At 39.0% G+C, this 27,432-nt stretch overlaps 1 protein-coding gene across 1 annotated transcript; it reads left to right on the top strand.

Moving 5' to 3' along the window:
• The first annotated feature begins 1,014 nt into the window (after nt 1–1,014).
• On the top strand, nt 1,015–26,267 carry kcnj3a (potassium inwardly rectifying channel subfamily J member 3a). Its single transcript, XM_031298984.2, has 3 exons — nt 1,015–1,692; nt 2,910–3,126; nt 24,410–26,267. The coding sequence occupies exons 1-3, from the start codon at nt 1,015–1,017 to the stop codon at nt 25,003–25,005; spliced, it is 1,491 nt and encodes a 496-aa protein (XP_031154844.1). The 3' UTR covers nt 25,006–26,267.
• Nucleotides 26,268–27,432: the final 1,165 nt, after the last annotated feature.

The raw sequence follows: 27,432 nt of genomic DNA, 5'->3' as shown, positions 1-27,432 counted from the left end.
AGCCCTATTTATTTCCTTGTTTAGGCTAAGATGTGGCGTTTAGGGTGATTATTTGAAAGTCAATATGACATCTTGGCTGCAGTTTTACATATTTGATCACTTCAGGCGAACCCGTTCCCTCCTCCTGCTCTAAATTGTCAGTCTTTGTAGTACCACTAGACAACAGTGAGTGCATCACTGGAAACGTGGAAGTGCGCAGGAGCCGCGCAGGGAAATCGACGGGAAAGAAGGATCTAAGCAGCCAAAAGAGCATCTAGTGGATTTCTACTGCTGAACCATGAAAATCCAGTCGACATTTCTCTAAGACAGGGGAAAAGGTACCTGAAAAGAGCCTGGAAATCAGCGTCGATGCGCGCAGCCAAAAATGACGACAGTGGGACAGTGATTTTCTCTCGTCATTTTTCACAGTCATATGCTTGGATGCAATTCATCGCCTATGTATACATATTACAAAGGAAGGACTGGAAACCGAATAATCTCCAACACAGACGCAGACGCAAGTGTGCATAGAGACGTTTCATCCTGGAAACAGTTTCCAGCGACTAATTACGAAGAGATATTGGTGTTTCATGGGCAGTTGAAGGATTTTGAACTTTCGCATGAAAACTTACTCTGTGAGTACAGTGTTGAATAGGTCGATATAGCCCCAACCTTCACGGGCGATGAGTAATCCACGACGCAACTGATAAAGCTGTAAAACCTGGACTGCGACTGGCGCGTTTGGATACCTTATCCTGTGCGTCGCTTATTCTTTTTCATATGGCTTCTATCTTCGGGTTTTGTAAACTACTCGGACATCATTGATATTTCATGGCTATAGAGTGTACAAACTAGCGTGCGGCGAAAGAGGACGATGCAAGACTAACTGGGGCGAAGACAGCGGACTTTTATTGCCTTATTTCCAAAGACGAGACATTGCGCACGGGCATTAACGACTGCAGCAACTACAACCTAGACTTTTTTTTATATAATCATTGAATCCTTTGTTATTTCTTTCACTGCTGTCATCATAGTATGTCTGCACTTCGAAAGAAATTTGGGGACGATTATCAGGTAGTGACCACCTCATCTAGCGGGTCTGGATTCAATCAGCCTCCCCCAGAGAAAAAGAGGAAGAGGCAGCGGTTCGTGGACAAGAACGGGCGATGTAACGTCCAGCATGGGAACCTGGGTGGTGAAACCAGCAGATACCTCTCAGACTTATTTACAACACTAGTAGATTTGAAATGGCGCTGGAATCTATTTATTTTCATCCTCACCTACACAGTCGCTTGGCTCTTCATGGCCTCTATGTGGTGGTGCATCGCATACATCAGAGGAGACCTCAACAGAGCCCACAATGACAAGTACACTCCATGTGTGGCCAATGTCTATAACTTTCCCTCAGCCTTTCTCTTCTTTATAGAGACCGAGGCCACTATAGGATATGGTTACAGATACATCACAGACAAATGCCCCGAGGGGATCATTCTCTTTCTTTTCCAGTCGATCCTCGGATCGATCGTCGATGCCTTTTTGATCGGCTGCATGTTTATCAAGATGTCTCAGCCCAAAAAACGGGCCGAGACTTTGATGTTCAGTGAACATGCGGTCATTTCTATGCGAGATGGAAAACTAACTCTAATGTTCAGGGTCGGCAACCTGCGTAACAGCCATATGGTCTCTGCACAGATCCGCTGCAAATTGCTGAAAGTAAGTGATGCTACTTTTAGTCAGGAGGCGTCCAATGTTTTAGTTCTATTCCCATTGTTTATCATGGCCCAGTCCATGTTTTCTTTTCTTTTTTAGGAAACTGATGCTGAAAGGCCTACACACTGGCATTTAAGCCTACTCCTAACATGACGCAATGATGCATTTAATACACAAAGCTTCAAAGACTACAATGATGCAAATAGATACAAAAAGACCATAAGTCACCATAAGAGCTATCATTGACCAAGCCATAGCAAGGAAGGCATTTTATCTATTTATCAAATTACATATTTTGCACAACTGATGGGGAAAGTGATCCATCATAGTTTGACAAGAGGCCTTCATGTTCATTCAGAAGAATATGTTCATATGCTAATTTTGAAACTGTTTTAAAGTGGTAGTGTGTTACAGCTTGGTGTTAATGTGATGCTGTTCCTTATCAGGAGAACATCATATATGGATTTTCCTGCTGTCCACGTCCTGGCTTCCCAAAAGTCTATAGTAAACCTATAAACACTTTTAAAGGCTCTAATATGCAAATATCCACTAATTTATCAACCGTTCACGAGAATGCATTGAATATAATAGGAATACGGTGATATTATAGATTTTTAGATTTCTTTATTTAAAAGGAACAACGCACATTAATCAACATGAGCACAGAGTCCAACATGTAAATGTGCCAGATATAGCCATGCAGGCTAATTTTCATCTGCAGTAGGAGATTCAATGTATAAAGTGTAAGGTAAGTATAACCTCAGTATGTTTTACCAAAGACACACTGCAGCCATATCCATTTTAGCAAATTATTAATTATTATAACAATTTTTTTTTTCATAAAGAGAGATAAGCATTATTTCTAGTTTCCATGTGCTGACACAGCAGGTAAATAGTGAAAGCAGATGAATCCAGCAGTATCAAGTAATTTAAACCAGTTGATTTGATTCAATTGTTTAAAACAAAGAGACAGATTTTAAGTCCCAGTAGTACTTTAAATCACATGCTGAGATGGATATTGCATCTTGCAGCATAGATGCCTCTTTAGACATTTACATTTAAGAAAATTATAGCAATTTTTCTGATAGGCTGATTGGTTGCTCTGATTGCATATAAAATGTGAAAAGTCCCCAAAGGATCTTGATGTGCTATAGATAAGTCTGTCTTACCCCTTCCTTCCCCCACCAAACATCTCTGTCTCTTCCTGTACGCTTCCTTAGTCTCGCCAGACGCCCGAGGGCGAGTTTCTTCCGCTGGATCAGTTGGAGCTGGACGTGGGTTTCAGTACCGGGGCAGACCAGCTCTTCCTCGTCTCACCACTCACGATCTGCCATGTGATTGACACCAAAAGCCCTTTCTACGACCTCTCCCAGAGGTCCATGCAAACAGAGCAGTTTGAAATTGTGGTGATACTAGAAGGAATAGTAGAGACTACAGGTGAGTGACCACAAGCATGCATTTTATATAGGCCTGCTGTTAAGAATAAGAGCTCATTTTGCTGCATGTTGTGGCTGCAGGCTAAATGTATATTCAATGTTGTATTGTCTTTACAATGTTTTTGAGGTGCTGCAATATCTATTTCTGCAACAGATCTGAATAATATTGAGCTCAATCAGAGGTGTTAATAGCTGACATCCAAGTGCACTCACTATTGACCCCTTTATTGCATTTTAATGATTTTTGTTTCTGTGGCAAACAGAGAAGCTAGTAATAGCAGTGGTCACATCATAGGTGATCAATTTTGTATTGCAAGCTTAAATTAAGTGAACCAGTTTTAATCTATGCATCATAACACCTTATGGGTTTTGGGGAAGTAGAGCCAAGTTTGAAGCTACATGAGCCTTTCCAGCAGGGTCCATGTCTCATCTGAAACAGATTTAATTTCTCCGCCTTTGTGCCTGCACAGCATTTACCTCATGGCTGCTATTCTCACAGGGGATAATAATATGCTTTTTAAGGTCCCTTTGGAATTAAGGAATTCCATGTCCACAACTTGAGTAATGCCCCTGGTAAAATGTTACACTTTGGTCATTTTGAATTCAACCGTTTATTTGACACAGCTGAAATAGTGTTATGGAGTGAACAGAGGAGCAGTTGTAATAGGTTGGTTCAGAGAAAACAGCATATGGAGATGTGACAGGGAGGCTGACAATGCAGACAGCAATTAGCAAAGATATTCAGTTCCTCATTTTGATCATTTAGTGCAGTTTTATTAAAGTTCCTCTGCAGCTGAGATGTATCTAACATACAGTTTCTTTAGTTTATGACATGCAGCATTTATGTCATTTTGATGAGACTTGACATAGTCTCAAGCATGGTGCACATAGATGTTAATGTATTACAATATAGAGTATCAGTACAGTGGGTAATGTGTTTGATATGTCCCGCATGCCTACTGTTGGAACACTTGATGTTCCTTTGTTTTTTTTGTCTTTCTCCCAGTTAACTATTTATTAATTCAATAAATAACCAGTAAACACGTAGTGTCAATGTTTTTTTTTTTTATGAAAGTAATTGTAACGTTGCTGCTGTGTACAAGTTGCTTTAAGGTATGAAAATATTCAGTGTGGCGATGTGACTGAATTATCATTGATATATTAGCAGGCATTTACAGTGACTGTTAAAGACTCATGTGTCATCGTATCATTTATAGTAGTCACAATTTTAGTTTTAATTAATCTGGTTTGGCTTCATGTTTTGGGATTGTTATTCTCATGTTTTTTTCTCACGTCATAGAAAAGTCTGCATGGAGGAGAAGTTGTGGTTATGTAAAATTTGTGGAAAAGGCTGACGTAGAAACAATCTATGGTTAAAAATGTATATACAGTGAAAGTCTAAATCCTCAGATGCTTTCATTTTTGGCCAATGTAACTCTGTTTCCATGGCAACCTCTCCTTGAGTATTCAGGATTGCAGCACTGCACCTAAACTTAGTTCTTTTTTTATTCCTATGGTATAGGAATCATAATCATATTTCAGTAATAAGACAGGCAAACATGCAATGCTGAACATTAATGAAATTGCTTTGTTGACAGCATCGCCTGATATTAAGGAGGATCTCTTCTGAAATATGAAAAGCACACGGAGGCGTTACAGTGCCACAAAGTGCTTGCCAGAACAGGTGTTACAGCAGGGAAAGAATAAAATTAAATATTTATGAGGCTTGGTGTTTACTAGTGAAGAAGCTGCCCAACTCCCCGAATCAATGTTGTTGTTGTTTTTTGTTATGTGTGGAAAAAAAACATTGTCTGGAAGTGAAAATACTCTCCACTGCAGATTAAAGCTGCACAATCACTGACTCGTTGTCCTTACTAGATAGTAAGAGACACAACAATGTACCCTTTCTGACATAGTAACTTTTTGTTACTGAAGATCACACAAACATATTTTGGACTGACTGAAGTTCTCTTTACGCACAAGAAAAGAAGAACAAGAAGCGTGTACAGAGCATGTAGGAGCTAAGAATTGTTCCATTTCGCTGTAACCTTTGACAACCTCTACATTGTATAAAAAGGCATGAGCTATTCCTTTTGAATAGGAGCCCAAGGTGTTTTTGATCACCACCTCAGTATGATGCACCTTCTAAATGAGACATGTAGGATGTCTGGTAGCAGCAGATTTTCTTCTGGAGTAATGCCAGTTGTGGCTTTGTGGTATCGAGTTTGGCTTTCTAACGCGGCTGCGGGAAGATGTTGTGCTGCTGAGGATGAATTGGCTTTACATCGTGTTGCAATTAATGTACTGTACATGCCGTCTGAGTGCTTGCCCTGCAAAACTGGATAGCTGTAAGAAAGAAAAACACAAACATGAAGCCTGTAATAACCAGAGATGGTAAAAGTACTCACTTCCCATACTCAAGTAGAAGTACAGATACTTGTGTTAAAAATACTCTGGTAAAAGTACTGATTTAACTTCTTTACTCATTTTTTATGCAAAGCTACCTGGACCACATAAATGTTACTAGAGTGCAAGCTGAGAAACTTCAGTGGACATGGAAAAAAGGCTCTTTATATGCCATTGCCTACATTTTAAATGGATGTCTGCCAATAGGTCTAAAACATCACATATATGATTATTGTGACAGAGACTGGTACTCCAGGTTAATAAGATTCTGACTGAGTAGCAAGATATGAATTCAATTGTGATTCTGTGAGAATTCAAACATGAGTCCTCTAACTTATGTCTGAGATGTTGGAGACATTCACGTTAACATTAGCCCAAAATAAGACCAAGTAACGTTAGCGTTAACTTAAGTGGTCTCGAAAACAAGAACGGCCTTGAGTAACATTAACATTACTACAGCACTGTTACACTAAATCAAGTTACTGAATTAGTTTTTAATATAAAGCTATACATGCAGATATTGTATCAGCTAGTATTAGATTATTTTCAAATAAACTGAATGCTCGCTAACCTTAACGTTACTTGGGTTACTTAACTAAATGCTAGCGAACCAAGGCATTGCCATTGCTAGCAGGAGAACAAATGTAACTGACCATTAACTTAAACTTAATAAAGTTACTGAAACAAACAACAAATAGCTTTTGATAACAACAAAAAGATGCATTTACCTCTATGTGTTTTTCAAATTCGATGGTGAATTCTTAGAAGCCAGCAGTTGTTTCGGTTGGCACAATTTGCAGCACATTATAACAACGTATATTCCCATCCAATTAGATTGAATTCGGTATTGATGACGCAAAAAAAAATAACGGTAACTCCACTGAAATTATTTGAAACTAAAGAAACGAGTAGAAAAGTAGAAAGTACCGATATTCATGTTAAAAATGTAAGGAGTACAAGTAAAAAGTCAGTACAAAAATAAATAGTAAAGTGAAACTATCTGAAAAAACTACTTGAGTACAGTAACAAAGTATTTTTACTTCGTTACTTCCCATCTCTAATAATAACACGTTTTGGTTGAGCTAACAGCACTAACAAGTGTCTGACACAACAACAATCAAAACAAGCAACACAAACCGCACCGTTCCCCAACAAGTGTCTTTATTGACTTACTACAGTGTCATTGGCTACAGAGCAAACATGCATGTCAGGCTCTGTGTGTGAGCGCGTCAACCGCTCTGTTACTTTGTTGACGTGAATCTCAGTACAATAAGATAAAGCTGAGTTACTCCTACATTATTTGTGCATTGCAGGCATGATAGGATTTTAACACTGCAAGAATAAATAACAAGTAATGACTGCAGCTCAGCTGATATTGCTTTGTGTTTGTGTTTAGTGCTAATACAAATTAATAGTAAATATATTGTGTACAAGAAATTCAAATTTTGTGACCTGATTTTGTGAAAATAATTACCTACTAGGTTTTACAGATGAACAGTTTGTTTATTAATTCCACAGTGTAGTTATGCTCAGTTGGGATGTGGTGGAGTCTGCAGGACAAACTAATCAGACAAACTTTCTGTTGTGTTACCTCAATATTGTTTATTTATAATTATTATGTGATATGCATATATCTGTGCACAAGAAATTACATTTATATACTATTTATTTGCAACAGCAAGAAATATAATGCTGCCTAAACTACGTTTTTTATCAGCATAATGAAGATTTGGACGGATGGAAAATCTTCCTTCTGAATGTATCTGCAAAATGGTCATTGACACTCCACAATAACCCTGCTGCAATACGACGTTTTAACAACTAAAGCAGTATTAATTTTTTTTTTATGGTTATGTTAAAGAACTCAAAGCACTTGGTCTTGAGTTATTATTGAAAAGTCAAAGTGACTTGAAATACGAGACACGCGATCGTTACTTTAATAACGTGTCTAAAAAACCACAGTCTTTTCCAAACATTAACCAAAGTGCTTTGGGAGCCTAAACATAACCACATAAGGGACTGAGAATACATACCCCGTTCTCTGGTGTCAAGTGCTTACTTGTGCTTACTACCCGAGAGAAACAATTTGCCAACTCCAAAAATATATAATTTGTTTTGCCAATCATAATTAACAAAACAAATTATAGTAGTATACACTGTACATGTAACATTTAGGGTTGATCTGTGATAAGCCAATATATCAGCTACAGTAATAATGTCACCCTTTAAAGGCTATTACATTAGACACGCACACAGGTGTTTTCACTTATGTTGCCTAATTAGACTTCTTCTCAGGACTTTGTGGACAAGCATGTATGAACAGGGCTTGATTGACAGCTCCCTGTTTGTTTTGTAGCACCTGTAGGATGGGACAACATTCTTATTGGTCCATAAAGTTTGGTGACATGATGGGAACCGTTTTGCTATGGTTTCCGTGTTGAACGACATGTTTCCTTGGAACGGTGTGTTATGTTTTCTCTCGTTTGGTATGTATGTCTCTCGTTTATTGGCTGTGTCACAGGTGATAGCCAATCAGCAGAGGAGTGTATGTAAACTCATGGTAATAAAAAGGCAGAGCACTTGCGCACACAACAGGGTGCTCAATGCACCCTCGGACTGAACGTGGCCTAGCTTAGAGGGCACGTTCAGCCCCCATAAAACGTAGCAAAAAGTTTATTTAAACGGAAACACCGTGTTGTGTATGAAAGCGCATTGCCTTTTTAATGGTTATGGTTTATACACGTGGCTGCTGATTGGATAACACCTTAGACACACCCACCAAACGAGAGAAAACGTACCTCAAAGCCCGTTGCACACCGTTTTACAGTTTCAAGGAAACATTTCGTTGATAACCGTAGCAAAACGTGCACACCATTTTGAGATTGAACGTGTCCCTGTCTTCTGGGCTAATCAGAGTGATTGAAAACACCTGTGTGATTTCACAGGACCTTTAATTAACTGTGTAACTCACCTATCGGAAAGTAGTCGGCTTTTTTCACAGCAGACATTTTGACTTGACACTGTAGGAAACCACAGGTGTTACTAATGACATTAACGATTGCTTAGTTCGATTCTATTATATCTGCGAAAGAAAATACAAATGAACGTGTTTCCATCCATCACTGCTGTGCGAATGTTAGCAGTTTGTGCGTTGAGAGAAAGAGAAACAGCTGGCGGTGCTAATTCTCCAGAAGAAGAGCTTGCAACAAGACAACGTAATTAAACGAGCTCCAGTCAACCTCAAATGACGGTTAACAATGTGAAAAAACGTGATGGAAATATGGCATTTATGATGTTCCATGTATTAATTTGTCTCCTCAGTCCAATGCTCCAAGTCACGTGTGTCATGTACATCATGATTTATTTATGCAAAATCTTTTTCCATCACACTTTGTCGCATTTTGTCTTATTAATATTCCAACTTTCCCCCCTCAGCCAAGAGGCTATGCACAAATTTAAAATGTGTATAAAAACAGGTGGATAGAAATGTATTTAAAGGAGAACTCCGGGCAATTTTTACGTTAATCTTGATCGCTATAAATATATGAGTACTGTCGATAGCAAAACAAACTAACAGAATCGTTCCTAGCAAACTGGAGTTGCTACAGCTAATGCCGCTAAAACGGCAGTTTTGGGGGCATATTCTAAAGAGTGCCTTTGTGCCTCTTAACAGACACAAAATGCAATTATAATGTCTGTGCAACATGAACAGGGCTCTTACGTGACAACAAGATGCGTTTTCAACTCAGACATCCTGCCGCTAGCTCGTCCTGCTAGCTGCCAGCTGCTAGCTGCCGTCTGGGATGAGTGTATTCAGCCAGGCTTCGATGATAATCATCACGCAGCAGTTCCGTGTGTATTTGTAGCTCATCTATTGTGTGTGACATTGATCTGGCGTTGGTGAGTAGGAGTCTTGGCAGTGGCGATTTGTGTGGTAGTTTCCTTAGCTGGGCTAGCAGGCCCGACAGGCGTCCTTGCTTCTCCTTCCTCCCCGCCTTCCTCGCCTGCCGCGGCCGACAACAATACAACGAGCGCCCGCTGGTCTGGTGTATGTCCTCCAGAGGATAGGTCATGCCTTCGCGGCGAAAAAATTGTAGTTTATTTCCCCCTCAAAAATAGGTCATTGAGCACTGTAGTGGTTATGACCATATCAGTGACTATGTAACTACATGGAAACGGGATAAATGATGTCTGTGGCTTGCACAGTAATAGCATTACTGAAGGCTAACTGTAGCTGAATCCAAAACTTCTACTGTAAAAAAAAAGGCCTCTTCTAAATAAATAAAGTTTATCATGAACGTGTGAAAAATAAATCACAAACAAATAGTGATATAATTACATAATAATAGCATCACAGGGTCATTTTCACTGTACCACTACAGAGCTTGATGATGAACTGACTTTGACTCATCAGCTGAGTCAGAACTACTACATGCAGTCTTAAAATACATCACAAGTTAAGATAAGTGTCCCATTAATACCACTAATGCTGTTTAACACTGCAAAGGCTTAAATACCAAGCCAGAAGCAATCTGTTCATTAGTGGAGCTGATTCTTGAGAACCCAAAATAAACTGTAGCTGCCAGTAACAGACGTTTAGGTTCCTCCAACCATGGAACTAAATCAGTGTATTGCAACTAAATTCATTTCATGATTTCCAGTGTTGATTTAGTACATGATGCAGTTACACAACTCTCCTGAATGCTGCAGCTCCTTTATGTGGAAGGTCTAATGTGTATGTATATAATTTAAGAACAGGCAGTTTTCAGATTAGAGAAATAATAACTAACAAAAATAAACAAGCTGATGATTTATTTCATGGAACTCATTTTCATCACCGAACAGAAAGAAGTCTGTCAGCACATTAGTCTATCCCTGAAATGTTGTATAGGGTTTGGGGTCTAACATGGGGGCAGATCTTCACAAGCTCTGCAAAGTGTTTTTAAATTCACTCATCAGCTACGAAACGCAATAATTCATGAGCATAAACTGTATCATCAGCATAAACCTCATTAAACCCCTTATTTTCAGAGTGATGTGACTTTCATGCAAATGTGTGTAGTGGGATCATTACACTTGCCGTGAAATGCATAAAATGCTGCAAATAAGTCATATTTAGACATGTTTTTTAAGCAGAGTTGACAAGGTTTTTTTTCAGGAAGTTTACTTCATGATACACTCTGTTGTCTTGGTGTTCATTTAAATGTTTGTGTTTCCTTGCTCAGACAATTTTCAGTTAGGTTTTATTTCACTCTTTTGATGACACGGCACATTTGTACTGCAGGCAAACAGTCTGCTACCGAACAAACTAATAACCCCCCCATGTTTGTAAAGGATTCTGCACTGAATGTCTGATGTGCAGGGAACACAGTGTCACATTTCATCTCCTGATTTGGCTATGAGACAAATGATGGCAATAAAATCACAAACACGCTTTTTTCTTTAATAAAGTCTTGCGTTGATTTTGATTGTTTTGAAAGATTTCTGTCAGCCCCCTCTATTTCATACTGCTACAAGGCTTTCCTATGATTCACTGGTATAGAATAAAAAAAAACAGAATATCCCAGCTATCTGCTCATTTTAAAATGAGTGTTGGTGGCAGGGGGTTAGATGCATATAGACTGGATCAACTGGTAATTACTATTCACGTGTGTATAAATGCAGTATGAGACTGGAGCAAACAGCTGTGAATAATGAATTGCCTACCTGTATACTTAATATTAAAAATTGTGCAACTATATCTTTTAAATGAAGTCCATGTCCATAGGGTTTTAAAGTTCTAGGAAAAGAAGCAGACAATTTGAATTTTACTTGATGGATCTAGATGGATTTATAATCAAATATATTAATTCTTAATAAAAAAAGGCATTAAAGAGACTCTTGCCACTCAGTGAAGGTAAATAAAAAACTAATTACCTGACCTAACATTTAGTTATATAATAATCATCATAGCTTCAATTAAGTTATTGTTGTGCAACAAATACACATAAAGTGTATATTTAGAAATGAAATTAAGAGTAATAATTGCTTTGATGCAGACTCTGTAGTAAAGCCAGCCAGCATAATTAATTGGAAACATATATTGCCACTGATTAACAGAGCAGCCAATGTCATGGCCCGATCTGTGTTTTATCATCAGCAACAGTAATTGAAATGAAAACGGAGAGCTTTCTGTTGCGCCGGAGGCCTAATAGTTTCAGTCATATGAGTGGGAGGCCGTAGTCCCGGATGTCTGGGGTCGCCTGACATCATGAGCCCTAGAGCTTAGGTAAACACCGGCCAAAGTGAACCCCGGATATGAGCCAAGACTGTGTTGTCTTCTAGAGAAACTGACAATAATTAATTCTGAGTCATTACACCAAGAGCGCGTCCTCTCTTCCTGGTGTCGCGCTCCCTGCGGGTCAAAGGGTTAAAGTGGGTTCAGTGGGGAAGTTGGCGCTGAAAATCAGGTGAGAGCGGGAGTTTCCAATTAAATCTAATGTGCTCCGGGTGATAACTCCGGAGAGAAGTGGCTGTCCCCGCTGAGCTCCACCTGTGCAGCGATAAGCCAAGTGCTGGATACATTACAGCTCTCTTGTTAAAATAAACTACCTGCCTTGAATTTTTCAGCATGAAAAATATGGGTAATGTTCGCAGTCACGAGAGGTGTACACTAGTGACACATCAAGTCTGGACCTGAATACAAAAATATACTTCTGTATAATACACTTCTGGTAAAGTACAGGATGTCAAAGTGCAGGACCTTTACCTGTAATAGAGGATTTTTCACATTGTGGTACTTCTACTTAAGTAAAGCATCCACCACTGGGTTTTTACACATGCCAAGATTGTATTTCTTTCAGTAAAAGTAAAGCAGCATGAGGACATTTGAAATTATATCAGAGGCTTGCTGATGTAATACGTTTTACAGTACATACATTACGTAAGAAAGCTTTTTTGCACACTTCTTTTGTCTGGCAGGTGCGTAGGATATGATCAGAAGAAGCAGATCAAAAGCTTAGAGAAGAGTCCCGCACACTGACCATTACACAAGCAATAATTTATTTAGAAAAATACAACGTTTCGGTAGCAGACCTTCATCTGATGAACAGTACATACATTAGCAAGGAAGTAGTCTCGCATTGCTAGACCTATCTCCACAGTGCTGTGAAGGAAGGTCTAACTACAACACACATACATTCTGGGATAGGAGAGAGAAACACTCTGAGTTGTTTACATTTCTTTAAACCGATCACAATTTTTAGAATGGCAACCCACGGAGAGCAGAGGTGTTGGTTCAACCAACTTCTGAGTCTTCATTATGTTGTTGCTGTACTGGATTGTAGTTGACTGTACTGCATATACATTGGGGTTATATTTAAAATATAATTCAGTTCATTATCATTCATACACCCTCAAAATCACTATACACGCCTCACACAGTCTACCCTCTAAACCCAGATTTAGTTGTAATTAAACTTTTTAGTGGTCACTAGCCTACTTATTCTTTCATGTTTTGTTAAAAAAACATTTTCATTACTAAATCACATTAGTTGTTTGTAACAATCAGCTTAAGTATGCAATGCACAGATCATATTAAGCAGAGATAACTAAGAATGTTAAGTTTCTGAATGGGAGGGGCGGGGTCATTTGAACTGTTCTGCGCTGAAGCGATGCAAAGGCTCATGGGAAAGAAAAAATGTTCTGAATTAGATTTTTGCAACTAATGTATCATTTACATTATTCCTTAAGTTATACTGTTATATAGGAACAAAAAATATTCTTTTAAACAATGCATATCTTTAGTAGTAATAAGTAGCCTAATATTTTATGGTTGTTATGTTTAATTTGCATGTTTAAAGCTATAGTGCGTAGGTTCTGCCTCCCTCATGAGGAATTATAAGTAATGACAACAAAACTGTCGGCGCAGCCACATGATACAAGCCTTCTGTGATCACACACCACCCCCACCCCTCCTCCACGCAGTTGTTAGTAGCCAAGGAGGACACAGAGGATTAAAAAACCATGATGGACTCTTCAGAAGAGGTAATTATCTTCACTCGATTTTCTGCGTGCGAAAGTCGCTGGACGACACCAGTTTCTGAACATAGCCATACTGAGAAATACAGAGAGAGCTGTGTATAGCTGACAGTCTTAATTAGCTTTGTATCAACTCATTTGGCAATGGCTAGAATGTAACGGACGTCCATTAATATAAAAAGGTTACGCACTAAAGCTTTAACATGCTTATTTTAGACAACATGTCTCCAGAAAAAAATAATTTCTTTACCGATGATTTTTAGTAATGTATACTAATGTAAACTTGATTTGTCTACTGCATCAACTTACCGCTCTGTGTTAATACAAATTGACCTGTTAACTTTAGACGGTTTAAGGCAACGGGTTTCCACGCAAATTTATAGTAAAGTCAACTAAACTTACAACAAACATTACATAATAAAGGTGTTCGTGATATTTTGTCCACCCCCTGTATGATGGCATCTGTTGAACCACTCATTATGCTCTGCACAAGGGCAGCTCGGTTTAGCCTGCATACTGTATTAAACAACACTGAAATTAGCTCTGCTAATTTTAGATTAGAAAAAACATGGGTTTTCTGGGAACGCATCTGTGAGATTTACCTCTTATGCACTGGGGATGAACTCCACATAATGCGCATTGCAGCGAACCGGCTATGACACCCTGGATTCATTATCCTTTTTAGATGAACTGTGCTGGCTTCCCAAGGGGGAGCACGGTAATTGTGTCTTTAGGGATTTGTCAAGTCCCTGTTGGATGGCAATAAATCACTGGCAGAGGAGGTGTGATGGCAGACCTGGGATGAACTGTTGTGACGAAATTACCAGAAATGCATTTACCAACAATCAGTCTTCTTGTCACACAGCGAAGAGTTAGAAATAATTGACTAAGTCTCTGTTGCCTTTATCTTAGAAGACGTGCTGTTGTGAGAAGGACACTTTTTTGGAAAGTAACAACACAAACTGTAGACCTCTGTATTTACCCTTGTTTAGATGGAGGATGGACACTCGGGGCAAAGTGTTACATGTCCATAATTGAGATAATTTTGTGGCTCCACTTGTCTCCACTTTTCTAAGAGGTTATGAGGAAGGTTGCAATGCACTTGCAGTGTTGGTCACTGGCATTGATTGGTTGGGCTGCGACTGTCCCTGAAGTGCAGGTGAATCAATCGGCGGCCTAAACACAGAGCCACATGAACATGTTGTTCTGAAGGCTTGTCTTCTAGCAAGACCTTCCTCTGGGACTCCTCTCTTTCTGCTTTTGTCACTCAGACATGTTCGAGTTTACTGGAATATTCTGCTCTTGAGCTCAAGTGACAAACTTAAGGCAACAATAGATATGCTTTCTTACCAGTGAGTTACTCCTCTTTAGCACCTCCTAAGTCTGATATCTCTTAAGGCTTTAAAATCCCTCTTTTGTGTCACTTCTTTTTAGCTTTAACTCCTTTTCATGACTTAAGTAGTAATATGAGATTACAGCTCTCACTCATTCACTCTGTTTTCAGATAATTTCTGCACTCAATACATAAAAAGGAGAAAATCATTCAAAGTTCCATTTGATTTGGATAACCTCCCCAGTGGCATTTTTCCTGTATGACCAATAGTGGTCGTTTGGCCCGAAAAAAATCATCAATTGCTGTTTTGCTCAACTGGTTCTCTTTATGGCAGTATTGAGATTGCCTTCACTTGGTAATATGTGCTCTCCTGGCTGTGTTAATGGCCTACAGCCATATGTTCCTCTAGCCTGCCTGACACCCCACCTTGTGTGAAGATGGTTGGCAGCCCCTGCTCCTATTCCCTTCCCTTCCTTCCCTTTCCAACAGCCTCCACACTCAAGCAATTGCCTCAGCATCCAGGCTCTCCCCTCCCCCACAGCAGTGCACTTCCCCTGCCTTTTCTCTTCATCAGCTTCCTCCTTGTTCTCATTGCTCAGCCGACGCTGTATGCGTGGAATAAACATCAGAGCTGCAAACAACTGGAAGCCACCTTTACAAATGGATCACACACAAAAACAGTATTTAATGGAGGAAAGGGAATTTATTTCCAAGTCAAACTGTGAAAAACAGGTCACTGAATGATTGTGGATTTCTCTACACTTTACCACTTGATGGTGGTCACCATAGAAACAGATGATCAGACAGGACTTGTGGCCACAATAGCAGTATCTGCATCAAAATTAGATTAAAAAAAACTCTATTATAGGTACAATTTGTTCTGTACTTTGTAATGTTTCGTCATAAAGATCAGAAGTCAGTTGTGAAAAGCTAAACTACTAAGAATCATATTATTCAGACCTGTGAATTGAAGTTTCCTCTCTTTAATAAGCTGAAACACACCACCCAGCACCCTTATATTCTCCTCTTCTTCAGTATTCCAGTACTGCATTCAGCGCAGCAGCTTTATCATTATTATTATTATTATTATTATTATTATTGTTATAACGTAGATCCTAAAAATAGACGGGGAATTCTGCTTCCTGTTTTGCAAAATGAAGAACAGGATAATTGTCCTGTATTAATTGCTGCTCCTCACAATCTAGTGATGCAGCAAAGGCATTTTGTGGACAGCCTTGGCCGCAGCGAGTGCCCGAAAATAAGAGCACGATGAATCTTGGACAGTGTTGTGTAGCGGTGCACTGTGTGTGCAGCGTCCAGATTCTCATGCTTGTTTTTGCTAGCATTTTTCTCATACATAACACTTGAGCTGTTTCCACAGACGTGATAGACTGTCAGGGGACTTTGCTGACAGCACTGCACTGGTGAGTGAGTTTGTGTGTGTGTGTGTGTGTGTGTGTGTGTGTGTGTGTGTGTGTGTGTGTGTGTGTGTGTGTGTGTGTGTGTGTGTGTGTGTGAGAGTGACTTATGAAAGAGAGAGCCAGACAGAAAGAGAGAAGGGGGGAGGTTATTTGTGATTTTGTCAGTAAATAAGAGGTTCCTTTTTTCAGTGAGAGTTCATCTAGAGAAGTCATTTAAATAAACCTTCATTTTCACCATACATTTTGAGTGTCACTTGCTTGCCAAAAATCTAGATTGAGGTTCTGAATAGATGTTTGACAGAGCTGCAATAAATAGATCTCTGCTCTCATGTCTGGCCCTTGACTTTACTCTGTCCTCTGTGTCGAGGGCAGATCTGCAGCTCAGAATTTGACTGAGCCAGCCACCAAATGGATATGATCCTTCTACAACCTAGATGAGCTTCTTTTAGACGAGTCTGTGAATGCCACTTAGGCTGTTTTTCTTTCAGCTACTATCAAGAAACACTGGCAGGCTACCTCCGAGTTTACAGTGCTTTTCTATTTCAGCCCCCAAAGAACCCATTTTATTTTCGCTGTCACTCCGCTGGCTGTGCGGCAGCTTCACTTTGTTAGACCAGAGAAGCAGCCAGCTCTGTGTTATCATCTCAAGCTGAGATGGCTTTTAAGCATCTAAATCTCAAAGTTTATTCTTGACATTTTTTTCTCAGTCCATGATAGAATCAGCTGGGAGTCTGTGAAATATTGTATAATACTGTACATTGCAGATAGAGCACCTGTAATCTCCAGACCGTCATTGCATCTCAGTGCTGTAAAGTCATTCCCAAAGTATTTAATTTATTAAAAAAATACATTTGATTTCCATATGTGGGTTATCCCTGGAGATTTTATTTAACAATGTAATTGTTGCTGAGATAGCGGAGTATTTTCAGCATGTGACACACCTGCACACATCGATGCAGAAAATGTTTCTTCTCTGATTTTCTATTTCATTCCCCCTCTGAAATGTACATTTAATGAGATGTGCTTTTTTTTTCTTTTTTTTTTACATCTGTCTTGAATTTGTGGATTCAGCAGAGGATTATTCTAATGCTGCTCATGCTGTCACATAGATATTGCATACAGTATGAAAGCAGTAAACTGCCTGGTGAACTTTAGCGATGAGGGACTTCTGAAGGGATTTCACACTTGTGTAGGATTAAGATTTGCATTGGCCAGTCAGAAAAGATCATACATTTCACAACCTTTATACTGAAGGCATAGTTTAATGAAAAAAGGAGATGGTGGAGATGTCACGTTACTTATCCTTTGTACTTTAAAGCAACACTGCAGAACATTTGATATTATTGTGATTTGGTGCCATAGTTTCAGAGGGTAAATCATTTATACACCACCGTCGCAAATACGGACAGCTGTACAAGTGCATTTGTTATGATTACATTACTTAATGATCAAAAACTAGCAAGTCAACATCTTGGCTAACAAAGCCAAACATTAAGCAAGTGCAACAAGACAAGACCTAGCAAGTTAGCTAATATTACTTACCAGTCCAACAGCAAGATGGCCAGCTCTCCATCTGTCTTGCAGACTTTTATTTCGCGAAGCTCTCGCCAACGACTAAAAACCAGTCCGAGTTGTCCAACGGCAGCTCGATGTACTCTTCGGCTTCTAGCCTCTGCCATGATGTCAGAAGTGGCTGCTGAACCTGGTCCCGCCGCCTGCTCACCCGGCTCTCGTTTTGGTACGCCACGGCCGCTGTTGTTCATGATTTGATTGTAATTCTTACTTCCCCTTTTAGATTTCATTACGTAGTTACAAATGAATGGGGAAAAAAATCGATGTTTGGGTCAAATGAGAAACCCTAATCCATCTGAAAGCATGACAATCCCCAATATTGATGAGACAAGGTTTCTACCTGACAGCAACAATATGTTAAAACGGAAAGTTTAATCTCAACAGTAAAATGAAACAGAACTTAGAACTGCTGTGACAGCTGGACCATTACACCATTCACATTTCTTACACATTTAAGCAACTGAAAAAAAATGTTTTATTAATTTATCAATAAATAGTATTAAGTTTGATATTTAAGTACATTTTACTTGGCTAATTGTATCTCCAGCAGACACAGAGAAACATTAACATTCATTCAAAGTTGTGTTTTTTGCTACCTAGGGAATGTAAGTCCACTATTCACTCTCCTTTTAGCCCTTGTCTAAAGGTCTCCAGCAACTGTTGAAGAGAAATATCTTTGTCTTTAGCTGCTAAATGCTCCACTATGGTCTTTAGCTAGTTGCTAACTGTGTCTGCCTGCTGTTTTAGTCTGGGCAAGGAGTGTGCAGTTGGTTTATCAAAGCTTTTGCGCTCCTGCTGCTGCTGGAATAGACGCTGATGATAGAGATGAGGGTGAATCAAAACAGTGAAGTAGCAGGCCGTTAAACCAAAACAATGAGCTGAAAATACTAAAGTGTGTAAGAGTGTAAGGGAACTACATAGACAGACATTTTCTGTGGATCTGTCACAACCAGGGTGCAATTTTCCAGGGGGGATGCGTGGGATTTCCCTCTTTCTGGTCTATATATCCCTGCCTCTGCTGATTTATTTTCATCCCCGGTAGGGACAAAAATTTATCCCCCCCCCTCAAAGTGATCAATGCTACTTCACCAATTAGACCATTATAAATAGAGCTATTTTAAACTAATCAAAGCGCTGCAACGTGAACACATAATGCCATAGAACGATAAAATCCAAGTGGCAGTTGCTGGTTGTATTTAGCCGCTACAGAGCTCCGGGACGCCGGCTACCAGCGGCAGTTGTTTAGCCGCCAATAGGTGACTGTGAGCCGACTACAGGCAGCGGCAGACGACGGTCCTTTCAGGGGCCATGGAAGTTGAGTTTAGCCAGAAAAAGTGAGTGTCATGCGGTGATGACAGTTAAGTTTAGGCACCGAAACAACAAGTTAAGTTTAGGAAAAAGATCGTGGTTTGGATTAAAACACTCCCGAGGAACGAACAAGCGTTTCCTGGGTGAAAGTATTTAGTTTTCGCTGCGAAGTGAAATCCGTTCTCCGGCTTGAAAGTGCTGTGTTTTATGTTAACACCACGTTGAGCTATTTTATTTTGAGATTATTTTCCAATGGATATTGAAGTTCATAAATAAGTGTTTTGGCATGGCTGGCCGAGTTGCACTATATCCATGGTTTTGGAAGAGGAAAGTGCTGGTCACAACAAATGTCCTCTTTTACATTAAACATAATACATTTTTCATGTAAAATTATTGATTAGTGCAGCTTTAAGGAATGTTTGATTGCAGGATTTTCACCTGCAAGTAAGTATTATCATTATTGTTTTTTAGACACTTCTTCCACTTTGGTTGATTGATTAAACAGAGGGACTGATAGCAGATAATAATTTAATCTGAGCCTTCAAGTACCCTCACATGTCAATAAGACTGCTAGCATAAGAGACAGTGTAGCAATTTAGTTATTTGCAGAATCATTATCTGCACAAGGTTTTTTCGTTGTACAACCGCTGGGAACTGTAAGATACTGAAATTCGATGTATAACACGCAACAGTGTGTTTATTTAACCATGAAACATGTAATATTGGTATAATGACTAGAACACTACTGTTTACTGCGACAGAGATTCTGTAACAACGTGGTACATAATCTCTTATTGTGCATCTCTTTATTGAGAAGGGCCACTCTATGGAGGATTTAAAATGTATTGGTATTGGCTTATACTGAGTCACAGAGGGGAACAGATAACCATTTACTGAAATTAGAAGTGTAATGGATCTACAGACTTACAAATTTCTCTCCTAATGGGTTGAATGAGGAATTGTCTCTTCAATGATTTCAATGGCATTTTTCCCTCCTGGTTTCTTCTGCCCTTCTCTTTCCTCGAATAGAGCTAGTGTAGTTTAACTCTATGTTTTATTGTTGTTGAAGAATGAATGTGCTTGTGTTGATTTGCTTTTGATTGATTTTTGTGTTGATTCTGTTACGCAGAAACAAAAGATGATTCATCAATTACCTCTAAACCAATTTGATTTTTTTGGTTTATAAAATGTCAAAGGTTATTTTTAAAATCCCATCACAAAACATCAAGAGCCCAAAAATATTTAACTTAGTATCATATAATAAAAAAGAGACGCAGAAAATCTGAAAGCTGAAACCTGAAAAAAATCATTGATTAGTCAATTTTAAAAAGTATTGCATGTTATATTTATCTTTGTGATTTTAAAGTTTTTAGATAAACTGAAGGATGAAATGTTCCCAAATGGGTTGAAAATAATTTTCTAATTTCTGATTTTTAAATTTTTTAAGGAGATCATCTTTTTTTTCATGGTTCATTAAAAGTTGACATTATACTGCTGTATTAATTTGCTATTACCAACTGGACATAGCCAGGTTTGGAGTGTTCTGGTAGTTGATTGGTTAAAGATGCAGACATTGTTACTGCAGCGCTCCTGGTACCATTTGGGGAAACATGTCACCACAGATCTTAAAAAAATATAGCCAGGTGTACAGAGTATAAAAAAATGTAGACAGAAAATAACCTGCAAAATAATGTGTGTGTGCTTGTTTGATTTCACTTTTTTGACATATGTTACTAACACATCTAACTGGCTGTGACAACACTGCACATCACACATCTGAGGTGTTTCTTTCTCACTGGTGGGTCCTACTGTACAGTTGTATGTTCCCAGTAGCAAACAGCAGCAAAGATAGAATTGTATTGTTGTTTTTCCGCTGCTGTGTGTGTGTGTGTGTGTGTGTGTGTGTGTGTGTGTGTTTATGACACAATGCTCATATGATACCGAATGTGGTGCCATGAAGATGGCATAGATATAAAACTGCAATATACTGTGAGAGTGATGGATGATCGAGAAAGAGAAAATTGTGGATGGCATTCACTGATGAGGAGTCACCAAAGTATATGATTTACCTCTTGTGTTATAAAAGGTCATGTTTCAGAGACAGTAAAACCATTTTGGTCTGACTCTGGAGCCATATGGATGATTTGACCCTGTATGGAAAATCCATTTTGAGCAGTTTGGATGTCATGATCTAAGAGAGAGACTTTTGTTTTGTATTGTCACTGTTACTTTTGACCAAACTCAGCAGTGAAGAGGTTTACGGCGGTCGCATGCACACATTCCTACATTTTTGTTTCCATAGAAACACTGAGTCCCGGGCAGGCGTGTATTTTCAAGTTACATAAGCCTTTATCAGTAATACGAAATCCACACTGATATGGGTATTCTCATTTGACTGGATTCCTATTTTAAGGAATTATATTCAGTAACTGGAGACAATGAACAAATCAGGTTTCATTGTCTTATACTCATGCTATTTTTAGCTGTTTGATCTTGAGGTCTCTGTCTAACATGTTTCTCCACATAATGTGTCAATTTCCATCAAGATTAAAACTGTGTTTTGGCCTGAGTGAAAGTCGAGGCACACAGTTCATCACTGTTGCTGTGTCTGTTAAACTGTGTGCCATATGTATGTGGGTGTTGCAGAACAGCTGATCTTTATCAACACAATCGTACATATGTGATGCAACCGTGTCTATAATTATGCAACGGCTCAGGCATCAGTCCTTGAATAATGTATGACAATTAAATGCATATTAAGGGCCATGATTAAGTCTAGTGCCTTTGTTAGTTTTTGAAGAAGGGTATAGTTAATTAGACCATCCACATCAGTGAGATTTCTTCTTTTCTGTGTGTGAGGGGTTGAGTGGCTCTAGAGGAGGGGAAACAGGTTGAAGAGGGATTCAGCCTCAGGCCAGCAGGGTTCATGTGTTTCCAGAGACTGAGGTCTTACAGTAACTCCTACACCATCTGCAGGAACAATAGAGCATTATTAATAGATGTAAGATGAAGCTATTTGGGTCTTGTGTATGTAGCAACCTTTTGCCTCAGGCACAATTGCATTACACTTGTTCCAACCTTTTTCCCTAACATACACCAGCAAAGTTGCTTATTGATGTTCTTGTCCTGTATTTACTGTATGGATGTCCAGTTAACATCGCAGCATCGACTGCACTATTCAATAAAGCAAGTACGGCTGACTTCTTGGGGTGATTAAGTAGCTGTTATAAAACCAAAACAGAGAGCGTTTTGCACCACAGTTTTGTCGTTGATGATCAAATGGTGACTGTTTTTGCTGGAGGCAGTTTAAAAGGCTCTCAATGCAGAAAGATTTCAATTCACACTGAACTCTTTTAAATCGCTTTGGCCCTAAAGTTCTCTTCAGCTTTGGTTGCTTTATTCACTACAGCACACTTCCATGTGCTTAAAGGCCCCCGGACTCTGAAGCACTAGTGCAGAAGTAATACTTGAATCGAATACCCCAAACACACTTGATGTTCAGTCTCATGCACATCTGCGATTGTGTACAGAGCTGTTATCAGTGAATTATTTTATGACCTTGGGAATCAGGCGGAATCACAGATGCCTCCAGTTTCGATGATGACATCCTCGCAATCAGCGGTGTCTCACTGTGAACAAGCGCTTCGTCTTAGTTTGGACCCAACTGTCGCTGCTAGAACAATATTAAGATGGTAATTAAAACGTGATAATAATCTACTGCAGTCGCTGATTTCTTAATGGATTTCAACAAGTCTTAACACGAGTGCCCCCCAGCCATTCCTCTATGCAAAAATAAGGGCTTTTTGGCCTGATATAACCAATTTAGTGTTTTGTTTCAGATGTACACCTAATTATAGATGTTCTATGCTTGCTTTCAGTAAGAAATGAAAGTTGTTTTTTCCAGCAGAATATTAACTATGCCAAGATGGATGGGGCTTTGCTGTGAGCAGTGTAGTATGATATAATGTACATGCAGCTATGATAGCAGCTGAATAATGGTGATAACTAATAAGCATCCAAAAACTTTGCATGAAAACAAAACCCGTTGTTGATCATTAATTCAAAGCTCATGATTTTGCTAATTGCATTAATTTGTTTCTGAGGACGTGAGGGGAGTTTTTAAGGGATTTAATTCAAAGTCCCATGTGAGGGAACATTTACTCTAAGTGTATCATATTCTGCTATCTTGTGCCGAATTTACAGAGCATAGTTTACGGGTAATAACACAAACATGTGAAATAGGATATTTCATTTTAATTTGCAGTCTTGAAATGACAGAATTTAAAGCTAAATTGTCAGACTCATTTGGGCTTTTTGCCAGCTGAACAATTTTATGTAACAGATACTGCACCTAACATTTTGTGTTTTGGATTAAATTGCCTTTCCATTCTTGTGTCAGAAAGCTCCAAAGACATTTTAGTGTGAGCTAGAGCTCCTGAAGCCTTTGCCTGAAGCCGTTACTCCTATGGGGTTCCAGCAATTTGATTATCTTAATCCCCTATCTTTCGGAGCTTCTAGCCAAGCTTAAGATGTGGACTGAACTGTTAAGTAGCATAAGAGGTGATGGTGGAGAAGACCTGGGTTTTTACTAGAAGCTGTTTTTGTTGTTGCTGTTGTTGTCTGTCTTGGGTTTGTTTTGTATGCATTAATGTGGAACCTCAGGTAAACAAAACAGAAAAAAATACATACTAACAATTATATTGATCCATTTGCAGTTCCTTATGAACAGTAATTTCAGAATGAATTGAGTCCTTTATGATTAAATAACTAGCCATTCTTATAATGCGCACACAGCAAATAACTCAGCTGCACTTTTAATTGTCTTTCAAGTTACGCTGGAAATTGCTCATAAACATCATATTTGGAAACTGAAAGAATCAATTAAGCTTTTTTATTTAGGCAGCTGGCTCTGTAATACATTACGTACTTATTCAGTGTGGCACTTTTGTTTGCAATACTGTTTGCTTTGTGATGTGAAAATGGCAAGAATCCTGGAGAATACCATGTTGTTGATTCTTACGGAACGGTGCCAAGCATATAATTAAATCAGGGCTCAGTTGTTGAATAGATGAAATATTTCATCTTAAAATGTTAGTCTCTACTGTGTTGGGCTGTGGAAAGAATGAGACATAATATGCCATCATTTTTAAAGGGCCTCAAAATGAATTAATAAATAAATCTGACAATTCCTCCACTCAATGGCCTTTTCTTTATGTTTTTGACAGGGATGACCTGCCAAGCGAGGACGTCTTACACCGAGGACGAGGTTCTGTGGGGACACCGCTTCTTCCCGGTCATCTCCTTAGAAGAAGGCTTCTTTAAGGTGGACTACTCTCAGTTCCACGCAACATTCGAGGTGCCCACCCCTCCATACAGCGTGAAGGAAGCGGAAGAGGCTCTGCTCCTCTCCTCGCCCCTCATGGCTCCATCCCTGTGCAACAGCGGGGAGAAAAACAGCTCTCTGGACTGCCTGGAGATCCTGGAGGACAATGACAGCACCACCAAGCTGCCCACCAAGCTCCAGAAGATCACAGGGCGGGAAGGCCTGCCCAAGAAGCTACTAAGGATGAGCTCCACCACCTCAGAGATGACTTACAGCTTTGGAGACCTGCCCATGAAGCTGCAGCGAATCAGCTCTGTTCCCGGTGTCTCTGATGATAAGCTGACCGGTAAGGCCTCCAAGATGAGCACAGAGCCCATGAGTAAGTCAGTGGCGGACTTACCTCCCAAGCTGCAGCGACTGGCTGGGGGGGGAGGGGGCAGGATGGACGGACACCTGCCGCCCAAACTCAGAAAGATGAATTCAGATCGCTTTACATAGAGCCGGCAACATATTTTAACTTATGCCATCCACCTTTATTTCCCTACCTAAAGTCCTTGTACTATCCCTAATTTATTAATGGACAATATTCTTATATTAAAAGAAATGTAGAATATGTGCACAAATACCTTATATAAAGTAGGGTGATGGAATTGAGCACATTTGTACCTGGATGTAAGTGTACATGCTGTGACGAAAGACCTCTGATATTTTTTTTAGGATGATGTACAATTAGCACAATCTGGCATGTAAGAAACAGCGCATGTAGAACAGAATCTCAATAATTTCTGGCATGACATTTATTGATATATTATTTTACAAAAACAATTTCATTAGTGGATTTACTGACAGTGAAAAATTGCACAAAGCCATATAATTTACGACGTGGAAAACCTACATTACATGGTTCTAATTTGTGGTGACGAAAGGCACATACATTTGTTTTGAGTTGATTGCTTTTGTTGTTTAATGTAAAATTGTGGCAATGTTTATGTTGATTGCATGCTCCTCTTATTGACTTAGCTATACAAAGGTAATAGACAAAGATGTTTAGCCTTAACTATATTACCTTGTTTCCATTTTCATGTTTGTTCACAGCTGGATTTTGGTATTTCATATATAGACTATTTTACCATGTGCGATTTTATGACTTTATTAGTTGATCGAATACAGAATATGTTGCTAGATGATGCATTTTAAATTTGAAAATGCATTATTGGCATCATTTGACCTGTCTAAACTGGGCACAATGCTACACAATTTTCACTTGCTTATTAAAGTAACACTTAAGTTGAAAGAGTCAATACTTTTGCTTGATAAGCACAAAGCAATCCTTATTTAACACCCCGTGATATTAGAAAGCATTTATGGGCATTTTGTCATAAATTAACTGCTTAAGACAGTAGTCCGGTACTGTGCAATCACTTTGTTTCATTATATAACAAAATCAACTTAATCTACACTAGGCCTGTGTGCTCATATGAGACACTCATAGAATTTCAACTTAGGTGTTACTGGTTAGAGTTAGAGGTGGGCCCATAGGGAAATCATAACCTTTGTCTTAAGGGCCCATAAACTCCCTCCTCCGTGATGAAAGCAATAATATTATAATGACTATAATCTTTACATAGCCAGGGTCTACCACAGCCCCATATTCATTCTGTTTACTGAATCCATGCCATGAAATCTGGTTTTCTCTAAATGCATCAAAGACATTGTATGATACCCAATCTCTTCAGGAATAAAGATCTAACATAAGTGTTTAGCATCTTGCTACTTTGAATAGATGTAATGCATGCTTTATCCATTCAAATCAATAAAATGTTTTTATTAATATTACTTATTACAGGGGGTGGTCAAAATGATGGAAGATCAACAACACGCTTACCTCACTGAAAAGAGCTGGCATGGGCCTGTGTGGGTGCATCTACTGTACCACCGTTTAATACGTCTGATCTTTGCCCAAAGCTAAGCATATTCAAATCACTGTTCAACAATTTTGACTGTTCAGCTTAAAGGAATAGTTTGACATTTGGGAAATATACTTATTTGCTTTCTTGCCCAGAGTTAGATCAAAAAATATGTAGCCACAGCTAGAAGCTGGTTAGCTCAACCTAGCATAAAGACTTGCATGGCAGGTGGATTATCGCAAGATCACGTGAGAATCGTGGGGTCACATATCACACGTAAATCCGTCAGGCTTCAAGTAATGCGTTTTTGCCCAAACAGCAGCGAACCAAACCAATCAGCAACCTGTGAGGCGCTACTGGCAGATACAGGTGTGGTTTAGGTGTGTGTGATGGCCATGACTGTTAGTTCAAAACAACAATGGCGGACGTGATAGACAGACGGTTCATCCAATCACCTGCCAAGTATTTTTTGAAAGTGCCTGCCCTCCAATGACGGCTTCTCAGATGGTTCTGTGTAACAAACCATCTGGTGTCTCAGGTTAATAAAGACTGTCCAAAGGTGAAAAACATCTACCAGCACCTCTAAAGCTCACTAATTAATATGTTTGTTTGTTGTTTAATCGTTTTGTTTTAATCTGCACAAAAATGTGACAAAACAACTGTAACAACAATACATAAGCCCCTGTGAAATGGATAATAGTTTATTCTTTGTTTTTTTATTTTGTAGATATAAATGTTAATCAGTGAGCTTTAGAGATTGTTACCTTTGGACAGTTGTTTCCAGTGTTAATGCTAAGCTAAGCTAACCGGCTGCTGGCTGTAGATTTATATTTACTGTATCGATCTCTTAATGTCAAAATGTATACAATTCTTTCTTGGAAAGCAACAATACCTCTATATACCGGACAATTCATACTATAATTTCAGTAACAACTGTTATTTTTAAAGTGCTCATATTATGCTTTTTGGCTTTTTCCCTTTCCTTTATTATGTTATATATCTTTTTGTGCACATTAGA

Source organism: Sander lucioperca, chromosome 8 (genome assembly GCF_008315115.2).
Source record: "Sander lucioperca isolate FBNREF2018 chromosome 8, SLUC_FBN_1.2, whole genome shotgun sequence".
NCBI classification, from domain to species: Eukaryota; Metazoa; Chordata; class Actinopteri; order Perciformes; family Percidae; genus Sander; species Sander lucioperca.
This window is presented reverse-complemented; position numbering and strand designations above follow the sequence as displayed.